The following is a 21,203-nucleotide window of genomic DNA, read 5'->3' as shown; positions in this document are numbered from 1 at the left end:
TGTTTAAGTATGTCTCAACAATTTTATGAACTAAACGTGAGTATAAAGTTCAATGACCGTACACATAAGTTCAATAAGAACTAAAGCAAAAGAAGATTTTCATACGATTCCCAAAAATAGTAAGAATGAACTACTGTATGGTTAAAATGGTCATGATTTGGCGCCAATGATTTTCCTCTTTACTTTTAGTTAATTTTTTCTTCTATGAGATGATGTAATTTCGTGAACTGTAGTTAAAAAGTACAACAGGGCATTGAAATTTCTTGGTTTTAACAACGCTTTGTGGAAATCTGAATATGTGGAGTAAAATTTAGTTCAATTTTCGTGCGAGCTAGTTCATTCTTCCTATAAAACAGTTCACTTTTTTTTCGGTGTATATTACCAAGATTTAAGTTTATAAGTGTCAGGGTTAAAAAATTATAGCCAAACGAAACTTTTGCGATTTGCGATTCCAAACATCGGAACATGCGGGATAGATTTTTTTAATAAAAAAAAATATATATTATACAATAAATATTCTGTTCTGATCATCTTTGTCATCATCTTCTAAAACATTTTGTATGTTCCTTGCTGTATATAATTATTATTAATTTTTTTCTTTTTTTTTATAATTTTACAGTGATAGATGCATCGGTCAGAAGTGCAGTAGGCTTAGAAAGTCAAGTTATACATCAGTTGGGTCATTTCGATCAATGCTTTCAAAAATCCTTTCCGCAAACGATAGTGACAACGTCAGAGTCTATGGATTTCCTGCAACCAGTGCCAGTTCAATATTGTTTAGTCAATGTCAACGTTAATGGATTAACACGATTGGATTCCAATGTGATTGAGGTAGGTGTTAATAAAAACAAACTGAGAAAAACTGATACCCATATAAACGAATGAGTGGATATACCACTGAAAAATGTATAGTGTATGTATGACATACTTTTTGTATTTCGTGATACTTTTTAATTAATTACTGTAATATTTTGTTTGTTTGTAAATTGTGATTCCGTATTTCGTAAGATTACGGAAGTTATGGGTAATTTAAAAAATAACCCAGTTGCGATGGTCGCACCAAATGCAATTTGGTTGATTTTGGTCCATTTTCAAATCAAAATCAAAAAAATCAAAAATTTTCTGTAGAAATAAAATTTTCGTTTTATTTGTTATTGTTGGCTTCTCTTCAATCGTTTTTGTTGTTTTTGATCTCAGCTTAAAGCCATGCATTGACTAAACTACAAGTGTAGCTTAACCAACAGAGGAAAAGTATGCTTGTTGGTTAAGCTACACTTGTAGTTTAGTCAATGCATGGCTTTAAGCTGAGATCAAAAACAGAAATAAAATTTTGATAAAAATATCTATAGAAATAAAATTTTAGCAAAATTTTAAATAGAAATAAAATTTTGACAAAATTTTCTATAGAAATAAAATTTTGACAAAATTTTCTATAGAAATAAAATTTTGACAAAAATTTTTATAGAAATAAAATTTTGACAAAATTTTCTATAGAAAAAAATTTTGACAAAATTTTATATAGAAAAAAAAATTTGACAAACTTTTCTATAGAAATACAATTTTGACAAAATTTTCTATAGAAATAAAATTTTGACAAAATTGTCTATAGAAATACAATTTTGGGAAAATTTTCTGTAGAAATACAATTTTGACAAAATTGTCTATAGAAATACAATTTTGACAAAATTGTCTATAGAAATACAATTTTGGGAAAATTTTCTATAGAAATAAAATTTTGATAAAATTTTCTATAGAAATACAATGTTGACAAAACTGTCTATAGAAATACAATTTTGACAAATTTTTCTATAGAAATAAAATTTAGACAAAATTTTCTATAGAAATAAAATTTAGGCAAAATTTTCTATAGAAATAAAATTTTGACAAAATTTTCTATAGAAATAAAATTTTGACAAAATTTTATATAGAAATCACATTTTGACAACATTTTCTATACAAATAAAATTTTGACAAAATTTTCTATAGAAATAAAATTTTAACAAAATTTTCTATAGAAATAAAATTTTGACAAAATTTTCTAAAGAAATATAATTTTGACAAAATTTTCTATAGAAATAAAATTTTGACAACATTTTCTATAAAAATAAAATTTTGGGAAAATTTGCTATAGAAATAAAATTTTGACAAAAGTTTCTATAGAAATAAAATTTTGACAAAATTTTCTATAGAAATAAAATTTTGACAAAATTTTCTATAGAAATACAATTTTGACAAAATTGTCTATAGAAATACAATTTTGGGAAAATTTTCTATAGAAATACAATTTTGGGAAAATTTTCTATAGAAATAAAATATTGATAAAATTTTCTATAGAAATACAATGTTGACAAAACTGTCTATAGAAATACAATTTTGACAAATTTTTCTATAGAAATACAATTTTGACAAATTTTTCTATAGAAATAAAATTTTGACAAATTTTTCTATAGAAATAAAATTTGGACAAAATTTTCTATAGAAATAAAATTTAGACAAAATTTTCTATAGAAATAAAATTTTGACAAAATTTTCTATAGAAATAAAATTTTGACAACATTTTCTATAGAAATAAAATTTTGACAACATTTTCTATAGAAACAAAATTTTGACAACATTTTCTATAGAAATAAAATTTTGACAACATTTTCTATAGAAATAAAATTTTGACAAAATTTTCTATAGAAATAAAATTTTGACAAAATTTTCTATAGAAATAAAATTTTGACAAAATTTTCTATAGAAATAAAATTTTGGCAAAATTTTCTATAGAAATAAAATTTTGGCAAAATTTTCTATAGAAATAAAATTTTGACAAAATTTTCTATAGAAATAAAATTTTGACAAAATTTTCTATAGAAATAAAATTTTAACAAAATTTTCTATAGAAATAAAATTTTGACAAAATTTTCTAAAGAAATATAATTTTGACAAAATTTTTTATAGAAATATAATTTTGACAAAATTTTTTATAGAAATATAATTTTGACAAAATTGTCTATAAAAATAAAATTTTGATAAAATTTTCTATAGAATTAAATAGAAATAAAAGTTTTCAGTAGAATTAAATATTTGGTAAAATTTTCTATCAAGTAAAATTTTGGATAAATTTTAACTTTTATATTAAATTATATTAATTTAATTTGGAAAAATGGTCCACTGGTACGAATTTTGGCCCAATTTTGGAAAAATGTTGGTCCAAAATAAAAATTGGTTGTGGCAACGCTGGTTTCAAGTATAATTATTGTACATATGAATGAATATCATAGACATTCGATAATCATTTTGAATTAGTTAGTCGTTAAACTAAAATAAAGACAACGTTCAAACTAAATGCCACTTACTAGTTTGCTATTACCAAGTTCGCAAAGAAAATGTATAACAGGTTGTGGACACTACCAAGAAAGGCATTTAGATTAATAACAAGCTAGATTTTGCTTGTTATTAATCTATTGGAATGCCGATAACAACACCCATTTAGTACTGGAATAAACGAATGACATTTAATATATTTCTGTAGATGACTACAATATATAAACAATGTCTTATGTCATTTAAAAAATAAATATTGCAATAAAATAATAATTAAGGTTCTTCAAATTTAATACAATTAAATGTAAATTAATAAAAACGGTTTTTCTTTTATATATTATACAATTGGCTGCGTATACTTGGTAAAGCAAAATATTTCCCATTAGAAAGTTACTTGAAGCTGAAATCGTAATCAATTGAAAATTTTTTACAATTAACATTTTTCAATTAAAATTTAATTTAATTAAATTATCTCATTTTAATTTAAAAAAATATATCCAATTACAAATTTAATTTGAATTTTAATTCTAACTATATACAAACCCTTCATTTTTCTTTGTTTAATTAACATTCTTCAAATTAAAAATGCACCCGAAGAAAAAACACTTTCCTCAGAAATCAAAAAATTTAGACAAACGAAATTTCCTTTTAATCTGAAGTATTTTCTTTTTGAGCAAATATATACGAATTGATGACAAACGATTCAGTGGAAGTGTCAGAAAGTTTTGTAAGTTTGCGCGATTATACACTAAAAATTATTGTCGTTAGGCCAAAGATTTCACGTCCCTAAAATACGAATGCAAATTTTGCTTAGCATAGAAGACGCTTTTCTCTGATATAAAGTTTTTTTCCTTGTCCATAAAACCAATAAACATCAAAATGGGTATCTTTACATGAAAGAAATTGTTGTTTGACTAAGGTCGACTTGTCTTTAATACTCGTAATTCTGAAAAATTTTTGAAAATTAATCATTTCAAAATTTGTTAATTTTTCGGTTCCTTGACTACACCCAAAAAATGTTTACTTGGATCCAAAGATTTTGTCCGAGCCAGAGATATGGCCCCTACAGAAATAGAATTTGGATACAGATCTTATTCATTCTAAATTTTAGCCAAACTACAAAAATGTCAGTTTAACAATCGAAGTTGAGATATATGCTTTATAATTTGAACTTTTTTGCTTTACTCCAAAGATTCAATATCTTAGTTAATTTAAAGATATTTTTTTTAAATCAAAAATATTTTTCTTTAAGAAAAATTCACTTTGGTATACGACTTTAACGGAAAGGTGCAAAACTTCAAAGATTCATGTCGTACATTAAAAAATATTAGAACAAAGGTTATGAACCTTCTATTCATTTAATATTCTTTATTTTAAAGAAATTTATCCTTAAGTAAATTGCGTATCCTAAAATTTTGGTTGCTTAATCCTTCATATTAGGTAAAAATGTATTTCAGTGTACAAAAACATGTTCAAACATTTCAATACTTTATTTTAAAGACGTTTTTACTTGAGACATACACAGAAAAAAAAAATATCACCAAAATATTTCCAATTAATAAGTTGGAATTGAAGGTGAAAATTTTTCCAATTAATTGATACAATTAACTTTTTAATTAAGATAGAAGCAGGCAGAAGAAGTCAATGATTGAAAATTTTTAATTTTTTAATTAAAAAACTAATTGATACAATTAACTTTTTAATCAAACTTCGACAACTAAGTCATTTAAAAAAAGCGATGGATTTTTTTTTAATTTTTGAACAAAAATTAATTTCAAACAATCAATTTTTTAATCGAAGTGTTTAAAATAGTTACGTTTTTAATTCAAAAATTTAATCGAGTTTTGCAATCAAACTTCAATTAAATGTTTAATTGAATCAATAAAAAAATTAATTGAAATTCTCAAATCAAATCAATTAATTTTTTAATGAAATATTTTTTTTTATGCCCAATTAAAATTGTGATTGAAGACATTTCAATAAGAAAATTAATTGGATCAATTAATTTCGTGATTGAAAATTGTTTAACTTGTCGTTAAAACATTTTTAAATCATTCTGTTGGCACATGAAGAAATTAGTTGAAACAAGTATATACAGCAGTAAGTTCGGCCGGGCCGAATCTTAAATACCCACCACCATGAATCAAATATTAGGGTTTCCTTTGAAATTTCAGAGGGGTTTGATGACAGATATTCTCCCAAGCAGAGCAGATCAACTAGTACACTTCCCCAAGATAAATTTCAAGATCAGATTCTGGATTTATAAGAACCATTTTTGTTTGAGTGTTAGAGGAATCATTAACATCTCTTGTAAGTGCGCAAGAAAATTATAAAATAACGTCTTGATTTGAAATCTTAAATCTGTAGATTTTCACCCGAGAAGTAAAATCTGGAAATTTTACATTGCAATTTGCAAGCAACTTTCATGATCAGTGCGCCTTCTATACCCTCAAGAAGTGAAATCGGTCTATATGGAGGCATTACCAAACCGATAAAAAAACTAATCCGATACACGTTTTTGTGAATAAATACCAGAATATTTACAATTTCCGGCAAATCGGATAAAAACTACGGTTTCTAGAAACCCAAGGAGTTAAATCGGGAGATCGTTCTTATGGGGGCTATACTAAAATATGGACCGATACTCACCGTTTTCGGCACACCTCTTTAAGACCCGAAAATACCTCTAGATTTCCAATTTCAGGCAAATAGGATAAAAACTTCGGATTCTAGAAGCCAAAGAAGTAAAATCGGGAAATCGGTCTAAATGGGGGATATACCAAAATATGGACCGATATTCACCATTTTCGGCACACCTCTTTATGGTCCTAAAAGAATCTAGATTTCCAATTTCAAGCAATTTGGATGAAAACTACGGTCTCTATAAGCCCAAGAAGTAAAATCGGGAGATCGGTTTATATGGGGACTATATCAAAACCTGGACCGATATAGCCCATCTTCGAACTTGACTTGCCTGCAGACAAAAGACGAGTTTGTGCAAAATTTCAGCACGATTGCTTCATTATTGAAGACTGTAGCGTGATTACAACAGACAGACGGACAGACGGACATCGTTATATCGTCTTAGAATTTCTTCCTGATCAAGAATATATACTCTTTATATAGTCGGAAATCGATATTTCGATGTGTTACAAACGGAATGACAAACTTGTTATACCCCCGTCACCATTCTATGGTGGTGGGTATAAAAAGTGATGGATTTTTTTTTTTAATTTTTGAATAAAAATTAATTTCAAACAATCAATTTTTTAATCAAAGTTTTTGAAATAGTTTCGTTTTTATTTCAAAAATTTAATTGAGTTTTGCAATCAACATCAATTGAATGTTTAATTGAATCAATAAAAAAAGTAATTGAAATTCTCTAATCAAATCAATTAATGTTTTAATGATATTTTTTATGTTCAATTAAAATTGTGATTGATACTATCATTTTTGTGATTGAAGACATTTCAATTAGAAAATAATTAATTTCGTGATTGTAAATTGTTTTTGTGTGTAGCATAACATCTACTTGAAGTTGAGTCTGAATTTGGAAATTTAACTTGTCGTTAAAACATTTTTAAATCATTCTGTTGGCACATGAAGAAATTAGTTGAAAAAAACGAAAATAAAAAATTTGTTTCCTACACTGAAAAAATATTTACGTGATAAAATTTACAAAATTGTAAGGGCAATTTCTTTAAAAAATAGGAAATTTTAATTGAAATAGGGTTTTTAATCTTTAAAATAATGAAATTTTCATTAAAATAAAGTTTATAATCTTTACCCCCATTTTCATGAAGCTCCGTTAGTGTTCCGTTAGCTAAGGAACTTTTAAACCGTACCATGGACATATCTGTCATCTTGCCTATATATTCCACATGTCAGCTAGAAATTTAACTGCTGACATTTTTATACCCTGCGCCACACTATGGAACAGGGTATTATAAGTTAGTGCATATGTTTGTAACACCCAGAAGGAGACGAGATAGACACATGGTGTCTTTGGCAATAATGCTCAGGGTGGGTCCCTGAGTCGATATAAACATGTCCGCCTGTCCGTCTGTCCGTCCGTCCGTCTGTCTGTGAACACATTTTTGTGATCAAAGTCTAGGTTGCAATTTAAGTCCAATCGCCTTCAAATTTGGCGCCTGTTCCTAATTGGTCAGAATAGAACCCTATTGATTTTGGAAGAAATCGATTCAGATTTAGATATAGCTCCCATATATATCTTTCGCCCGATATACACTTATATGGACCCAGAAGCCAGAGTTTTATCCCGATTAGCTTGAAATTTTGCACTAGGAGTACAATTAGTAATATAGTCATGTGTGCCAAATTTGATTGAAATCGGTTCAGATTTAGATATAGCTTCCATATATATTTTTCGCCCGATATGGACTTATATGGCCCCAGAAGCCAGAGTTTTGGCCCAATTTGGTTGAAATTTTGCACTAGGAGTACAATTAGTAATATAGTCATGTGTGCCAAATTTGATTGAAATCGGTTCAGATTTAGATATAGCTCCCATATATATGTTTTTCTGATTTCGACAAAAATGGTCAAAATACCAACATTTTCCTTGTTAAATCCCCACTGCTTAGTCAAAAAAATGTAAAAATTACTCTAATTTTCCTAAACTTCTAATAAATATATATCGATCGATAAATCATAAATAAACTTTTGCGAAGTTTCCTTAAAATTGCTTCAGATTTAAATGTTTCCCATATTTGTTTTTTACTAAAAATGTGTTCCACCCTAGTGCATTAGCCAACTTAAATTTTGAGTCTATAGATTTTGGAAAAGTCTATCAAATTCTGTCCAAATCGAGTGATATTTAAATGTATGTATTTGGGACAAACCTTTATATATAGCACCCAACACATTTGACGGATGTGATATGGTATCGAAAATTTAGATCTACAAAGTGGTGCAGGGTATAATATAGTCGGCCCCGCCCGACTTTAGACTTTTCTTACTTGTTTCAGTTAAAGTTAACCGGAGAGAAGATCTTTGCAATTTACTTTCTGTTAACTGGCAGTTAAAGCCTAACGGAGCTACAGGAAAATGGCCGTTAAAATAATGAAATTTTCATTAAAATAAAGTTTATAATCTTTGCTTCAAAAAAATTAAATTTAGGGCACACATTTTGGAAATGTGCGTCCGTCCATTAAAGTTGTATGTCCTTGAACTAAGGCAAACTTTCCTTAAAGTAAAGAAACACCTTCTTGATTTAAAGAAATCATCCTTAAATTAACTGAATTATTGAATCTTTAAATTTAAGATAAAATCGCTTCAAATATAGGCTAAGACTTATTTTGAGGATTTAACATCTTTCGTTTAACCTTTAAATGCGTACTGTATCTTTGAAGATACAACCAGAAAAAAATCCGTACGTCTTACAATTCTATGAAATCAAGTTTTTTTGTATTTAATACATCATAGCGCTATTTCTAAAAATATTTGTTTCCGGAAAACGTGTTGTACTTTTGAGTAATCTGCAGTCAAAAATAAAAATCAAATTTTGATCAAAAATTAAAAAAATTCAAATTGGAATTTAGATAATATTTACAAGAGATAAAAGTAATGTTGGTAAAAAAAGCAATTCTCTACTAAAAACAAATTGTTTATTTGTAAATAAAAATTTAGTTTAATTTGCACCGTATTTTTTAAGATACAACCACAATTTTGTCAAAAAACACGTTTTTTGGAAAAATGTGGTATAAAGATCCCAGCAAAAAAATTTGGAAGTTATTCCAAAGGCACAACTTTAAAAGGACTTCCAGAAGATGCACTCCCAATGATGTTCTTTATTTTAACTACCCAGGAAGTTCTTTTACTTCAATTTTTTATAACTTGGTTTTTTTTCATACTTTAATGGGTAATTTTAACTTTTTTGTTTCAAAGAGGTTAAAAACAGAGTAAGAATTCATAAAATGGTACAAATCATTTAAATTTTGTCGGAAAAAATACTAAATCCAATCTGAAAAAATTGTGAATTTTTCAAAATATTTGAGGTCTAACGTTTCCGACAAGCGTTAGAATCCATTAAAAATTATAAAAAATATTTATTTGACAACATATCACAGAATTTTTTAATTTACATCCAAAACATTGAATTCGGATCACACCTAAAGAAGTGATGCAAATTCAGTGCAACGGCTGTTGAAATGGAGGACTTCCGTCCTATGACAAGCCCATGTTAAATTCATCGCTACTGCGTCAATTTTGCACCACTTCCGGATCCAAAAAGACACATTTTCATTACTTTTTTGGCGACGCTTTTTTTGCTGCGATGTTCTTTATTTACCATTTTGCATATTATATAATTTTTTTCGGAGGAATAGGTGACCTTGTGCATTCCAGGCTTAAAGTTTTTTTTTAATTAAGAAATTTTAAAGTATCCATTATAATTAGGATTTTTACTTTATTAATATACCGCGAAAAGAGTATGAAAATTCAATAAATGAGATTTATATTCTAATTTTAATTTTATTGAATCTAGAATTAAAGCCAGATAGGTTCCTAAAAATGTCTTCATTTTAGGGGCGCATCTTTTGCTCGGAATCAATACCAAAATCCTTAAAGGAAGGTCAAAATCTTTGGATTCAAGTAAAGCTTTTTTGAGTGTATAATGAACTAAGCAAACATCGAACTTCTTAAAGGTATCCTTACACCAATTCTCCACCTCTTTGGCTCAGAATCAATACCGAAATCTTTAGTCTAAAGACAAAATCTTTTTCAGTGTAATGTTTCAGTGAAAGACAATAATGTCTTCGACTTGGAGAACCGATGCTTTATTAATAATCCTAAGCCGTTAGCAATTGTTTATCTCATTAGCATTATTCTAAACTGGTTAATTTCACAAAAATGTCAAGTATTGAAATTGATATAAGTTCAAACACGTTTATATTATTTTAATTTATAAACATCTGAAAATTTAATTTCTACAGAAAAATGGTTCAATTTGGGAGGAAAAAATTCTCGTATAATAACGACCATAAGAAATTAACACACAGAAAAAATATGTTTTGTCTTCAATCATGAAATTAATTGCTACAATTAATTTTTATTTGAAATTTCTTCAATCACGGAAATGATAGTATCAATCACCATTTCACTGATACTATTAATTTCTTTGATTGATTTTTGTTTCCATTAAACAATTTGTTGAACCAAATAAATTTTTAATTAGAAATTTTGTACAATTCAATTAAAATTTTAATTAAGAATCAAATCTGAATCACCCAGCCAGATTTTTTTATCATATCACCCAACCAGATTTACACTAAAGGAAATTCGCTTAGCCAGCGATGAAACATGTGTATAGTCAGGCTTGTGTAGATTGGTATCAAGCATTTTCTATTCAATAACTTAATAGTAAAAAATTCCATTCATTTTCTTGTCCAATACACACAAACAAATTTTTTTTTGACTTCAATTACGAAATTAATTGATCCAATTAATTTTTAATTGAAATGTCTTCAATCACAAAAATGATAGTATAAATTAAAAAATTAATTGAAAGTAAGTTAAACAAGTAAGTAAAGTAGAAAGTCAGGCGGGGCCGACTATATCACTATGGAGAGTAAGATCGGTTAATAAATAAGGCTATTAAGATAAAATTTTCGAAAATCGGGCGATACATATAAAGGGTGATTCTTTTGAGGTTAGGATTTTCATGCATTAGTATTTGACAGATCACGTGGGATTTCAGACATGGTGTCAAAGAGAAAGATGCTCAGTATGCTTTGACATTTCATCATGAAATGTCTTACTTACGAGCCACTTACTAACGAGCCACAACGTCGAATTTTCAGTGAATGGGCCCTACAAAAGTTGGCAGAAAATCCGCTTTTTTATCGACAAATTTTGTTCAGCGATGAGGCTCATTTCTGGTTGAATGGCTACGTAAATAAGCAAAATTGCCGCATTTGGAGTGAAGAGCAACCAGAAGCCGTTCAAGAACTGCCCATGCATCCCGAAAAATGCACTGTTTGGTGTGGTTTGTACGCTGGTGGAATCATTGGACCGTATTTTTTCAAAGATGCTGTTGGACGCAACGTTACGGTGAATGGCGATCGCTATCGTTCGATGCTAACAAACTTTTTGTTGCCAAAAATGGAAGAACTGAACTTGGTTGACATGTGGTTTCAACAAGATGGCGCTACATGCCACACAGCTCGCGATTCTATGGCCATTTTGAGGGAAAACTTCGGAGAACAATTCATCTCAAGAAATGGACCGGTAAGTTGGCCACCAAGATCATGCGATTTGACGCCTTTAGACTATTTTTTGTGGGGCTACGTCAAGTCTAAAGTCTACAGAAATAAGCCAGCAACTATTCCAGCTTTGGAAGACAACATTTCCGAAGAAATTCGGGCTATTCCGGCCGAAATGCTCGAAAAAGTTGCCCAAAATTGGACTTTCCGAATGGACCACCTAAGACGCAGCCGCGGTCAACATTTAAATGAAATTATCTTCAAAAAGTAAATGTCATGGACCAATCTAACGTTTCAAATAAAGAACCGATGAGATTTTGCAAATTTTATGCGTTTTTTTTTTTTTTTAAAGTTATCAAGCTCTTAACAAATCACCCATTACATAACAGGTTGGCTGATAAGTCCCCGGTCTGACACATAGATGGCGTCGCTAGTATTAAATGCATATTATTTTTGATTTTGAATGACCGTAAAATGAAGTTGATCGAGATAGCAGAGGCCTTAAAGATATCAAAGGAACGTGTTGGTCATATCATTCATCAATATTTTGATATGCGGAAGCTCTGTGCAAAATGGGTGCCGTGCGAGCTCACATTTGACCAAAAACAACAACGTGTTGATGATTCTGAGCGGTGTTTGCAGCTGTTAACTCGTAATACACCCGAGTTTTTCCGACGATATGTGACAATGGATGATACATGGCTCCATCACTACACTCCTGAGTCCAATCGACAGTCGGCTGAGACAGCGACCGGTGAACCGTCTCCGAAGCGTGGAAAGACTCAAAAGTCCGCTGGGAAAGTAATGGCCTCTGTTTTTTGGGATGCGCATGGAATAATTTTTGTCGATTATCTTGAGAAGGGAAAAACCATCAACAGTGACTATTATATGGCGTTATTGGAGCGTTTGAAGGTCGAAATCGCGGCAAAACGGCCCCACATGAAGAAGAAAAAAGTGTTGTTCCACCAAGACAACGCACCGTGCCACAAGTCATTGATAACGATGGCAAAAATTCATTAATTGGGTTTCGAATTGCTTCCCCACCCACCGTATTCTCCAGATCTGGTCTGGTTCTCAGACCACAAAAGGACGCTCGCAGGGAAAAAATTTGGCTGCAATGAAGAGGTGATCGCCGAAATTGAGGCCTATTTTGAGGCAAAACCGAAGGAGTACTACCAAAATGGTATAAAAAAATTGGAAGGTCGTTATAATCGTTGTATCGCTCTTGAAGGGAACTATGTTGAATAATAAAAACGATTTTTGACAAAAAAAAATGTGTTTTTCTTTGTTAGACCGGGGAGTTATCAGCCAACCTGTTATATGGGAGCTATAGCTAAATCTGGACCGATTTAGGTAAATTTTTGCACATATAGTAAGTGCTATAAAAAATTAGATTTGGCCAACTTTGAGTAAGATCGGTTGATAAATAAGGGACTTATGGCCAAATTTGGAAAAATCGGGCGATACATATATGGGAGCTATATCTAAATCTCAACCAATTTTGATGAAATTTGGCATACTTAAAGGGTGGTCAATTGGATTACTTTGTAGCAAATTTGACGCGGATCGGTTAGTAAATGAGCGCAATCTGACGGGCGATTCATATATATATATATATATGGGAGCTATATCTAAATTTGATCAATAGCGTTCGTCCTTGTACCAAAAAAAACGCCACATACCAAATTTCACCAAAATCGTTCAATAACTGCGACCGGAATCCGGCAAATACATGGACAGACGAACGGACACCAAGCACTAGATCGACTCAGGAGGTGATTCTGAGTCGATCGGTATAGATTTTATGGGGTCTAAATTCAATATTTCTGGTAGGCACATTTTTTGGCAGATCAAAGATATTATACCCTAAGGACTATGTGGTTTAGGGTATAAAAATTAATTGATACTTTTAATTTTTGTGATTAATTTTTGTTTCAATTAAAAAATTTGTTGAATCAATTAAATGTTTAATAGAACATTTAAGTACCCAGCAAAAAAATTTGGAAGTTCTTCCAAAGGCACAACTTTAAAAGCACTTCCAGAAGATGCACTCCCAATGATGTTCTTTATTTTAACTACCCAGGAAGTTCTTTTAATTCAATTTTTTATATCTTGGTTTTTCATACTTGTAATGGGTAATTTTAACTTTTTTTGTTTCAAGTAGGTTAAAAACGAGGTAAAATTGAAAAAATTGTGAATTTTTGAAAATATTTGAGGTCAAACGTTTCCCACAAGCGTTAGTATCCATTAAAAATTTTAAAAAATTATAAAAATAATTTTTTGACAAAATATTTAATTTACATCCAAAACATTGAATTCGGATCACACCTAAAGAAGTGATGCAAATTCAGTGCAACGGCTGTTGAAATGGAGGACTTCCATCCTATGACAAGCCCATGTTAAATTCATCGCTTCTGCGTCAATTTTGCACCACTTCCGAATCCAAAAAGAACATTTTCATTACTTTTTTGGCGACGCTTTTTTTTGCTGGGTATTTAATAGGAAATTTTTCGTGAAATTTTTTTCTGTGTAAGCTCGAATAAATAGTATAATAATATGGTAATATTAGTCTTATACTTCTAAACCTGAAATATAAAAGGCTACCATCCTATAGGAAATTTTCTCAAAAATATCCCTTTACGTTTTTTTTTTTTTTTTTAATTAAATCTTTGACAAAATAAACATTTGGTTCTATCATGGTTGTCACTTTCATAATTTAAAACCGGAAGGTATATATAATAATAGAATTCATATATATTTGACCTTAGATTATTTCGAAATGTAATTTAATATGGAAGTAATACCTGTTTTAAATGTAGTATGAAGTTTATTGACCCGATATAAATCAAATCAAAACTAAAAAAAAAATCATAAAGAGTATGGGGAACAAGACAAAATACACATGACATGGAAGTGTCGTTATCAATGAACTCGAATATTTTATTACGTTTCCAATTAAAGAGCAAATTCTAACCGAGTAGATATTATAAAATAGTAAATTTAAAAAATAATTTAAAACAATTTATGAGGTTTGAAAAATAAATCAAATCATTTTTAAATGTAAAAAGTTTTCTATTATACACTGAAAAAAATGTCGTGAGACCAAAGATTTTCTGTAAAAAACGAATATGAATTATGAAGACGCATTTCTCTGCTATAAAGTTTTTTTTTCTCCTTATCCAAAAGTCGATAAACTTTTCAATGAAGTCATTTTGTCTTTATAGTTAAATGATTCGACTTGAAAATGGGTATCTTTATATGAAAGAAAATTTTGTTTGATTAAGGTCAACTTATAATTATAATTATTAAAGTCAGAAAAATTGTTGAAAATTAATGAAATCGTCTTTAAATTTGTTGAGTTTTTGTATCTTGACTACAAATTAAAAAAGCGTTAAAAAAAGTAGGATATGTTTTTCCAACCCATTAGATTAGAGCCATTTTTTACTTGAAACCTAGCACAATTTCTACATAAAGTTTAATCGAAATTTGTAAATTTATGGTGTCGTTAATACGATGTTAAATGTCCCTGATAGCCCATAAAAAAGGCAGAACAAAACAAATTAAGTCAATTTTGTTTCCTTCCTAGTGTCAAGTAGGCAAAACTAAAATTTAAAAGAGAAATGTGTCTTAAGAACATTCTTACTTCAATACTGCTCTTCTTTGGATCAATACTAAAATCATTAGTGTATAGACAAAATCAAGGCAAGCTTTTTTTCAGTGTACCCGAAATTCAAATTTTTTGAGATTTGAAATTTCTTTTTATTTCCTTATATATTGTCAATTTTATTTGAACATAAAAAATAAAAACATTTCAATTAAAAAAAGTTTCTGTTGTCATGTAAACATAAAAACGACGATGTAAATAATATGCTAATTCAAATTCAGAAAACTAAAGCTCATACTGAAACATCTGCCAAATATACTGAAGAACAGACCATGACATATTTGGCCATAACATTAACTGGGAATTAAAAGATATTAGCGTATTCTCTATTTGTATTATAGTTTAATGACCTGCTATCACTAAAATAAATTAAAAAACTGAATGTTTTAAAATTCACGTCTAATGAAAATGAAATCGGACTATTAACTTAACTAATCATAAAATGCCAACATTTAATTGAATTTTATTTTCATTTAAAGAAAATTTACTTCGATGAATATTGTTTTTGAAAAATTTTACACTCAAAAAAAAAAAAGAAAAATACTTGGACCCAAATATTTTAACCCTCCCTTAAGGATTTTGGTATTGATTCCGAGTCCCAGATTCGGCTTCTTTAAAATAGACATTTTTTGCGACTTACCTAGCTTTAAATCTAGGATTAATAAAATTAAAATTTGGATACAGATCTCATTTATGGAACTTTCATTCTCCTTTTGCGTTATATTAATAAAGCTATTCATGTACAAACAAATGCTTGTACACAGAAAAAAATTTCACGAACATTTTTCCAATTAAAGTCTTAATTGATTTTTAAAAAATATTCAATTAAAAATTTAATTGATTCAACAAATTTTTTAATTGAAACAAAAATCAATCACAAAAATTAATAATATCAATTAATTTTTTAATTGATACCATCATTTCTGTGAAATGATAGTATCATTAATTTCTGTGAAATGGTAGTATCATTAATTGAAACAAAAATCAATCACAAAAATTAATAATATCAATTAATTTTAAAATTGGATCAATTAATTTTTTAATTGATACCATCATTTCTGTGATTTAAAACATTTCAATGAACAATTAATTTCGTGATTGAAGACAAAAAAAATATTTTTTTGTGTGTACAAAAATTCAAGTTATACCGGATACTTCAATATGAATTTTTTTTTTTCTTAATTAAAAAGAAAAAATTTAAAACCAAATATACAAAATCCTCAAAATAAGTCTTAGCCTATATTTGAAGCGTTTTTATCTTAAATCTACAGATTAAATATTTCAGTTAATTTAAGGATGATTTCTTTAAATCAAAAAAGTTTTCCTTTAATATAAGGAAAATTTGCATTAGTTCAAAGACATACGACTTTAACGGAGGAACGCAAATTTCCAAAATTTATGTCCTAAATTTAATAAAAACAAGTTGAAGCAAAGAAACTTTCTTTTTATTAAAATTTCATTATTTTAAAAAAAATTGCCCTATCTATGTTGCGTAATCTTTAATACACGCAGAGAAGCAATATGATCACTCAAGCATGTTTTACGAGCAAAATGTTGCTTTTTCACGGCAAACATGTAACATGTTTGTCGCAACCATATTATGTTCCCATAAACAATATTTTTGCGATAAAAATGTTATTTCCTTGAAAAAGTAACATTTTGCTCTTAGAACATGTTTGCGGTGATCATATTCCTTCTCTGGGTGTACCAAATAAGTATTTTTTCAGTTTACCCATTAAGATCTATAAACGTTTGCATGCGTTTGAACCAATTGTGAAGCACTTTTGCCACTTTTTTGATTAAATTCGGGTAATTCACTCAAACCAAAGTGAACTACACTTGAACCTCCGAATTTATTCTGATAATTGGTTGATAGTTTTGCTGCAAGTAGAGGATGATAATGAGGAATGTGTAAATTCCGAAACAGCTGTACATCCAACCATCTTGCAGTCTATAGGGCTCTGACCAAATAAATTTGACAAGCATAATTTTCCTCTGTTGGTTAAGCTACACTTGTAGTTTTGTCAATGCATGGTTTTAAGCTGAAATCAAAAACAACAATAATGATTGAAGAGAAAACCAACAACAACAAACAAAACGAATTAATTGAAATGTTACTATTAATTTTTGTCATTGATTTTTATTTCAATTAAAAAAATTGTTGAATCAATTAATTTTTAATGGAATATTTTTAAAACTCAATTAAGACTTTAATTGGAAAAAATTTCGTAAAATTGTTTTATGTGTACGATTCATCATCTGCTATGGCATCGTGACAGATAATGAATCCAATCGACACGAGCGACTGACAAATTGTGTGGTATCCAACGCGAACCCACTGATTTCTAAGGTTGTCTCAATCTCACGATAACAGGTTGGCTGATAAGTCCCCGGTCTAACAAAGAAAAACACATTTTTTTTTGTCAAAATTAGTTTTTATTATTCAACATAGTTCCCTTCAAGAGCGATACAACGATTATAATGACCTTCCAATTTGTTGATACCATTTTGGTAGTACTCCTTCGGTTTTGCCTCAAAATAGGCCTCAGTTTCGGCGATCACCTCTTCATTGCAGCCAATTTTTTCCCTGCGAGCATCCTTTTGAGGTCTGAGAACAAGAAACAGTCGCTGGGGGCCAGACCTGGAGAATACGGTGGGTGGAGAAGCAATTCGAAGCCCAATTCATGAATTTTTGCCATCGTTCTCAATGACTTGTGGCACGGTGCGTTGTCTTGGTGGAACAACACTTTTTTCTTCTTCATATGGGGCCGTTTTGCCGCGATTTCGACCTTCAAACGCTCCAATAACGCCATATAATAGTCACTGTTGATGGTTTTTCCCTTCTCAAGATAATCGATAAAAATTATTCCATGCGCATCCCAAAAACTTACTTTGCCAGCGGACTTTTGAGTCTTTCCACGCTTCCACGGTTCACCGGTCGCTGTCCACTCAGCCGACTGTCGATTGGACTCAGGAGTGTAGTGATGGAGCCATCCATTGTCACATATCGACGGAAAAACTCGGGTGTATTACGAGTTAACAGCTGCAAACACCGCTGAGAATCATCAGCACGTTGTTGTTTTTGGTCAAATGTGAGCTCGCGCGGCACCCATTTTGCACAGAGTCTCCGCATATCCAAATATTGATGAATGATTTGACCAACACGTTCCTTTGATATCTTTAAAGCCTCTGCTATCTCGATCAAATTCATTTTACGGTCATTCAAAATCATATTGTGGATTTTTTTGATGTTTTCTTCGGTAACCACCTCTTTCGGGCGTCCACTGCGTTCACCGTCCCCCGTGCTCATTTCAATCAATTATTATTGATTTCCCTGGGGCAGAGTCCGGAAACTCATTATCAAGCCAAGTTTTTGCTTCCACCGTATTTTTTCCCTTCAGAAAACAGTATTTTATCAAAACACGAAATTCCTTTTTTTCCATTGTTTTCACAATAACAAAAGTTGCTTCACAAAAGACGCTCTATCTCACAAACTAATTGACTTACGAATCATTTGAAGGTTGGTACTATATAAAAATAATATGCATTTAATATTAACGACGCCATCTATGTGTCAGACCGGGGACTTATCAGCCAATTTGTTAGGTCACACGCAAGGCCGTAGCCAGGATTTTAATTCGTGGGGGGGGGGGGGGGGGGGTTCAACTTAAAAAAAAAATATTCATATAATCTCATGTGTAGAAAATTTTATTTATGCATACAATATTTATGTATACAATATTTTTATAATATTAAATAGAGCCGACGGGCTTTTTGGGCAGCAAATAAATCAATTACTTCTTCAGTCGGCACATTTATTCGGCGATGAACCAACATTAATGCCAATCCATTGAGTCTACTCTCGCTAGTCGAATTTCTAAGATACGTCTTTAATCTCTTCATTGTTGAAAATGAAAGTTCGGACGAGTACGTAGTAACTGCAGGGATGGAAAATGCAGTACTATAGTACTTTTTTTCAACACTTTTTCACCCCGGTCAGTACCGTAGTACCCCCGCGAATGATTTAGTACCTTTTGTGTAGACATTTTTGAGTCGATATCAGATTTATGGTACAATATCTTTGACAAAATATTTTAATATTTTGAGAAAGTTTTTATCAACCTTATTTGCTAATAGTCTTTTACAAATATGGCAAAACAGACATGTTCATGTGGGAAGAAAATCTCGATTTTGTAAAAGACATAGTCAAAAACAGGATTTTATTGATCTTCAAGAATGTTTTAGTCGAAAAAAGAATGCGATTCTATATTATTGATTTTTTATTTCGGTAGAAAATGTTGCCAAAATTTTATTTCAATTGAAAATTTTATTTCTATAGAAAATTTTTGCAAAATTTTATTTATATAGAAAATTTTGTCAAAATTTTATTTATATAGAAAATTTTGTCAAAATTTTATTTATATAGAAAATTTTGTCAAAATTTTATTTATATAGAAAATTTTGTCAAAATTTTATTTTCTTTAAAATTTAGTCTCTTGACAATAATTTTCCAGTGAAATTTTTGTAAAAAGTACCTTTCCGCTCAAAAAATACCTTTTTTGTACTTTCTTAAAAATTGTATTTTCCATCCCTGAGTAACTGGCAAATTGACCAAAATTTTTAAAAGAATATGCATGTTTGGAAATATCTCTTTATTGCACTCTCCAAGTGCTTCCATCGCTGAATTAGGCAGGTTCTTTTCGCAGGTTTTGCGCCATTTCATTTACACATGTGTGTTTGGCTATTTCGTTGTTGTTGCTATGGCTAAACAAAGCGAGTCATGTTCACAAAAAGAACAACAAACACAAATAAAAAGCAGAAAGACATTTTCCAAAAATGAAATTTGTGGTGCAAGAACAAAAACAATTTGTTCTTTTCGACCTTCGTTTGACGGGCTTTTCAACTAGTATTCTATGATTTGTGCAAGTTTTATAGGTAAGCGTTTTTCAAAATAAAACCTCCAGCTTTTTTTGATCCCCCTCATTCCCCCCCTGAATACGGCCTTGCCCACACGACGATATTGCAATATTGGTTGGCGCAGAGCATCAATGTTTTCCGGTTTACCATACCATTAATAAACACTGGTCCTTGACGAAGCTTCATCGCCCAAAATTGAATTAAGTTAATCGATGTACTGTTGTTGAATTAATCCATGTCGAAAATTGTAAAAAAATAATTACACGAAAATGTTCACGATTTATATAACATGATTCCGACAAACATGTTCCATGTTCCCGTTCTAAAACAACATTTTGTTCTTAAAACATGTTTGAGGTGATCATATTCCTTCTCTGAGGGTAAATTCAAACGCAAACTCTTTTTTTTATGTTTTCCGAAAAATCTATAGTACTTCTGTGAAAACTGAAACCAAAATTCAAATGCAATTTTGCCCGAAAATTCAAATTAGGTAATAATTAATTCTTACCAGAAATAAAAGGAGAGTTGGTAAAAAAATTTGTGTAGTGTAAAAAAATTTCTATTCTCTATGCTCTATTATAATCGAATTGTTTATCTATAAACAAAAACTTAGTTCAGTGCGCACTGTATCCTTTAAGATACAACAACCACTATTTTTGCAAAACAATGCAAAAAACAAACAAAATTTTAAATGCTATGCAGATCCCAGAAAAAAATAGAAGTTCTTCCAAAGGCACAACTTTAAAAGCATTTCCAAAAGATGTACTCCCAATGATGTTCTTTATTTAAACTACATAGGAAGTTCTTTTAATTCAATTTTTTATAACTATATCTTTATATACTTTTAATGGATAATGTTAATTTTTTTGTTTCAAATAGGTTAAAAACAGAGTAAGAATTCATAAAATGGTACAAATTACTTAAATTTTGTCGAAAAAAATGCTAAATCCAATCTGAGAAAATTGTGAATTTTTGAAAATATTTGAGGTCAAGCGTTTCAGACAAGCGAGTCCATTAAAAATTATAAAAAATTTTAAAAATTATTTATTTGACAAAATATCACAGAATTTTTTTAATTTACATCCAAAACA

At 29.8% G+C, this 21,203-nt stretch overlaps 1 protein-coding gene across 1 annotated transcript in view; it reads left to right on the top strand.

Annotated features, from left to right (window-relative positions):
* Positions 1 to 21,203, top strand: part of LOC142229248 (nose resistant to fluoxetine protein 6-like) — an 84,615-nt gene that overhangs the window by 36,979 nt on the left and 26,433 nt on the right. The window contains exon 2 of the mRNA XM_075299786.1: positions 620 to 831. Coding sequence (XP_075155901.1) covers positions 620 to 831 — 212 coding nt within the window. The remainder of the gene's footprint in view (positions 1 to 619; positions 832 to 21,203) is intronic.

This window comes from Haematobia irritans, chromosome 3 (genome assembly GCF_050003625.1).
Source record: "Haematobia irritans isolate KBUSLIRL chromosome 3, ASM5000362v1, whole genome shotgun sequence".
Classification (NCBI taxonomy): Eukaryota; Metazoa; Arthropoda; class Insecta; order Diptera; family Muscidae; genus Haematobia; species Haematobia irritans.
Note: the sequence above shows the minus strand (reverse complement) of the source record. Positions and strands in the feature narration are given on the sequence as shown.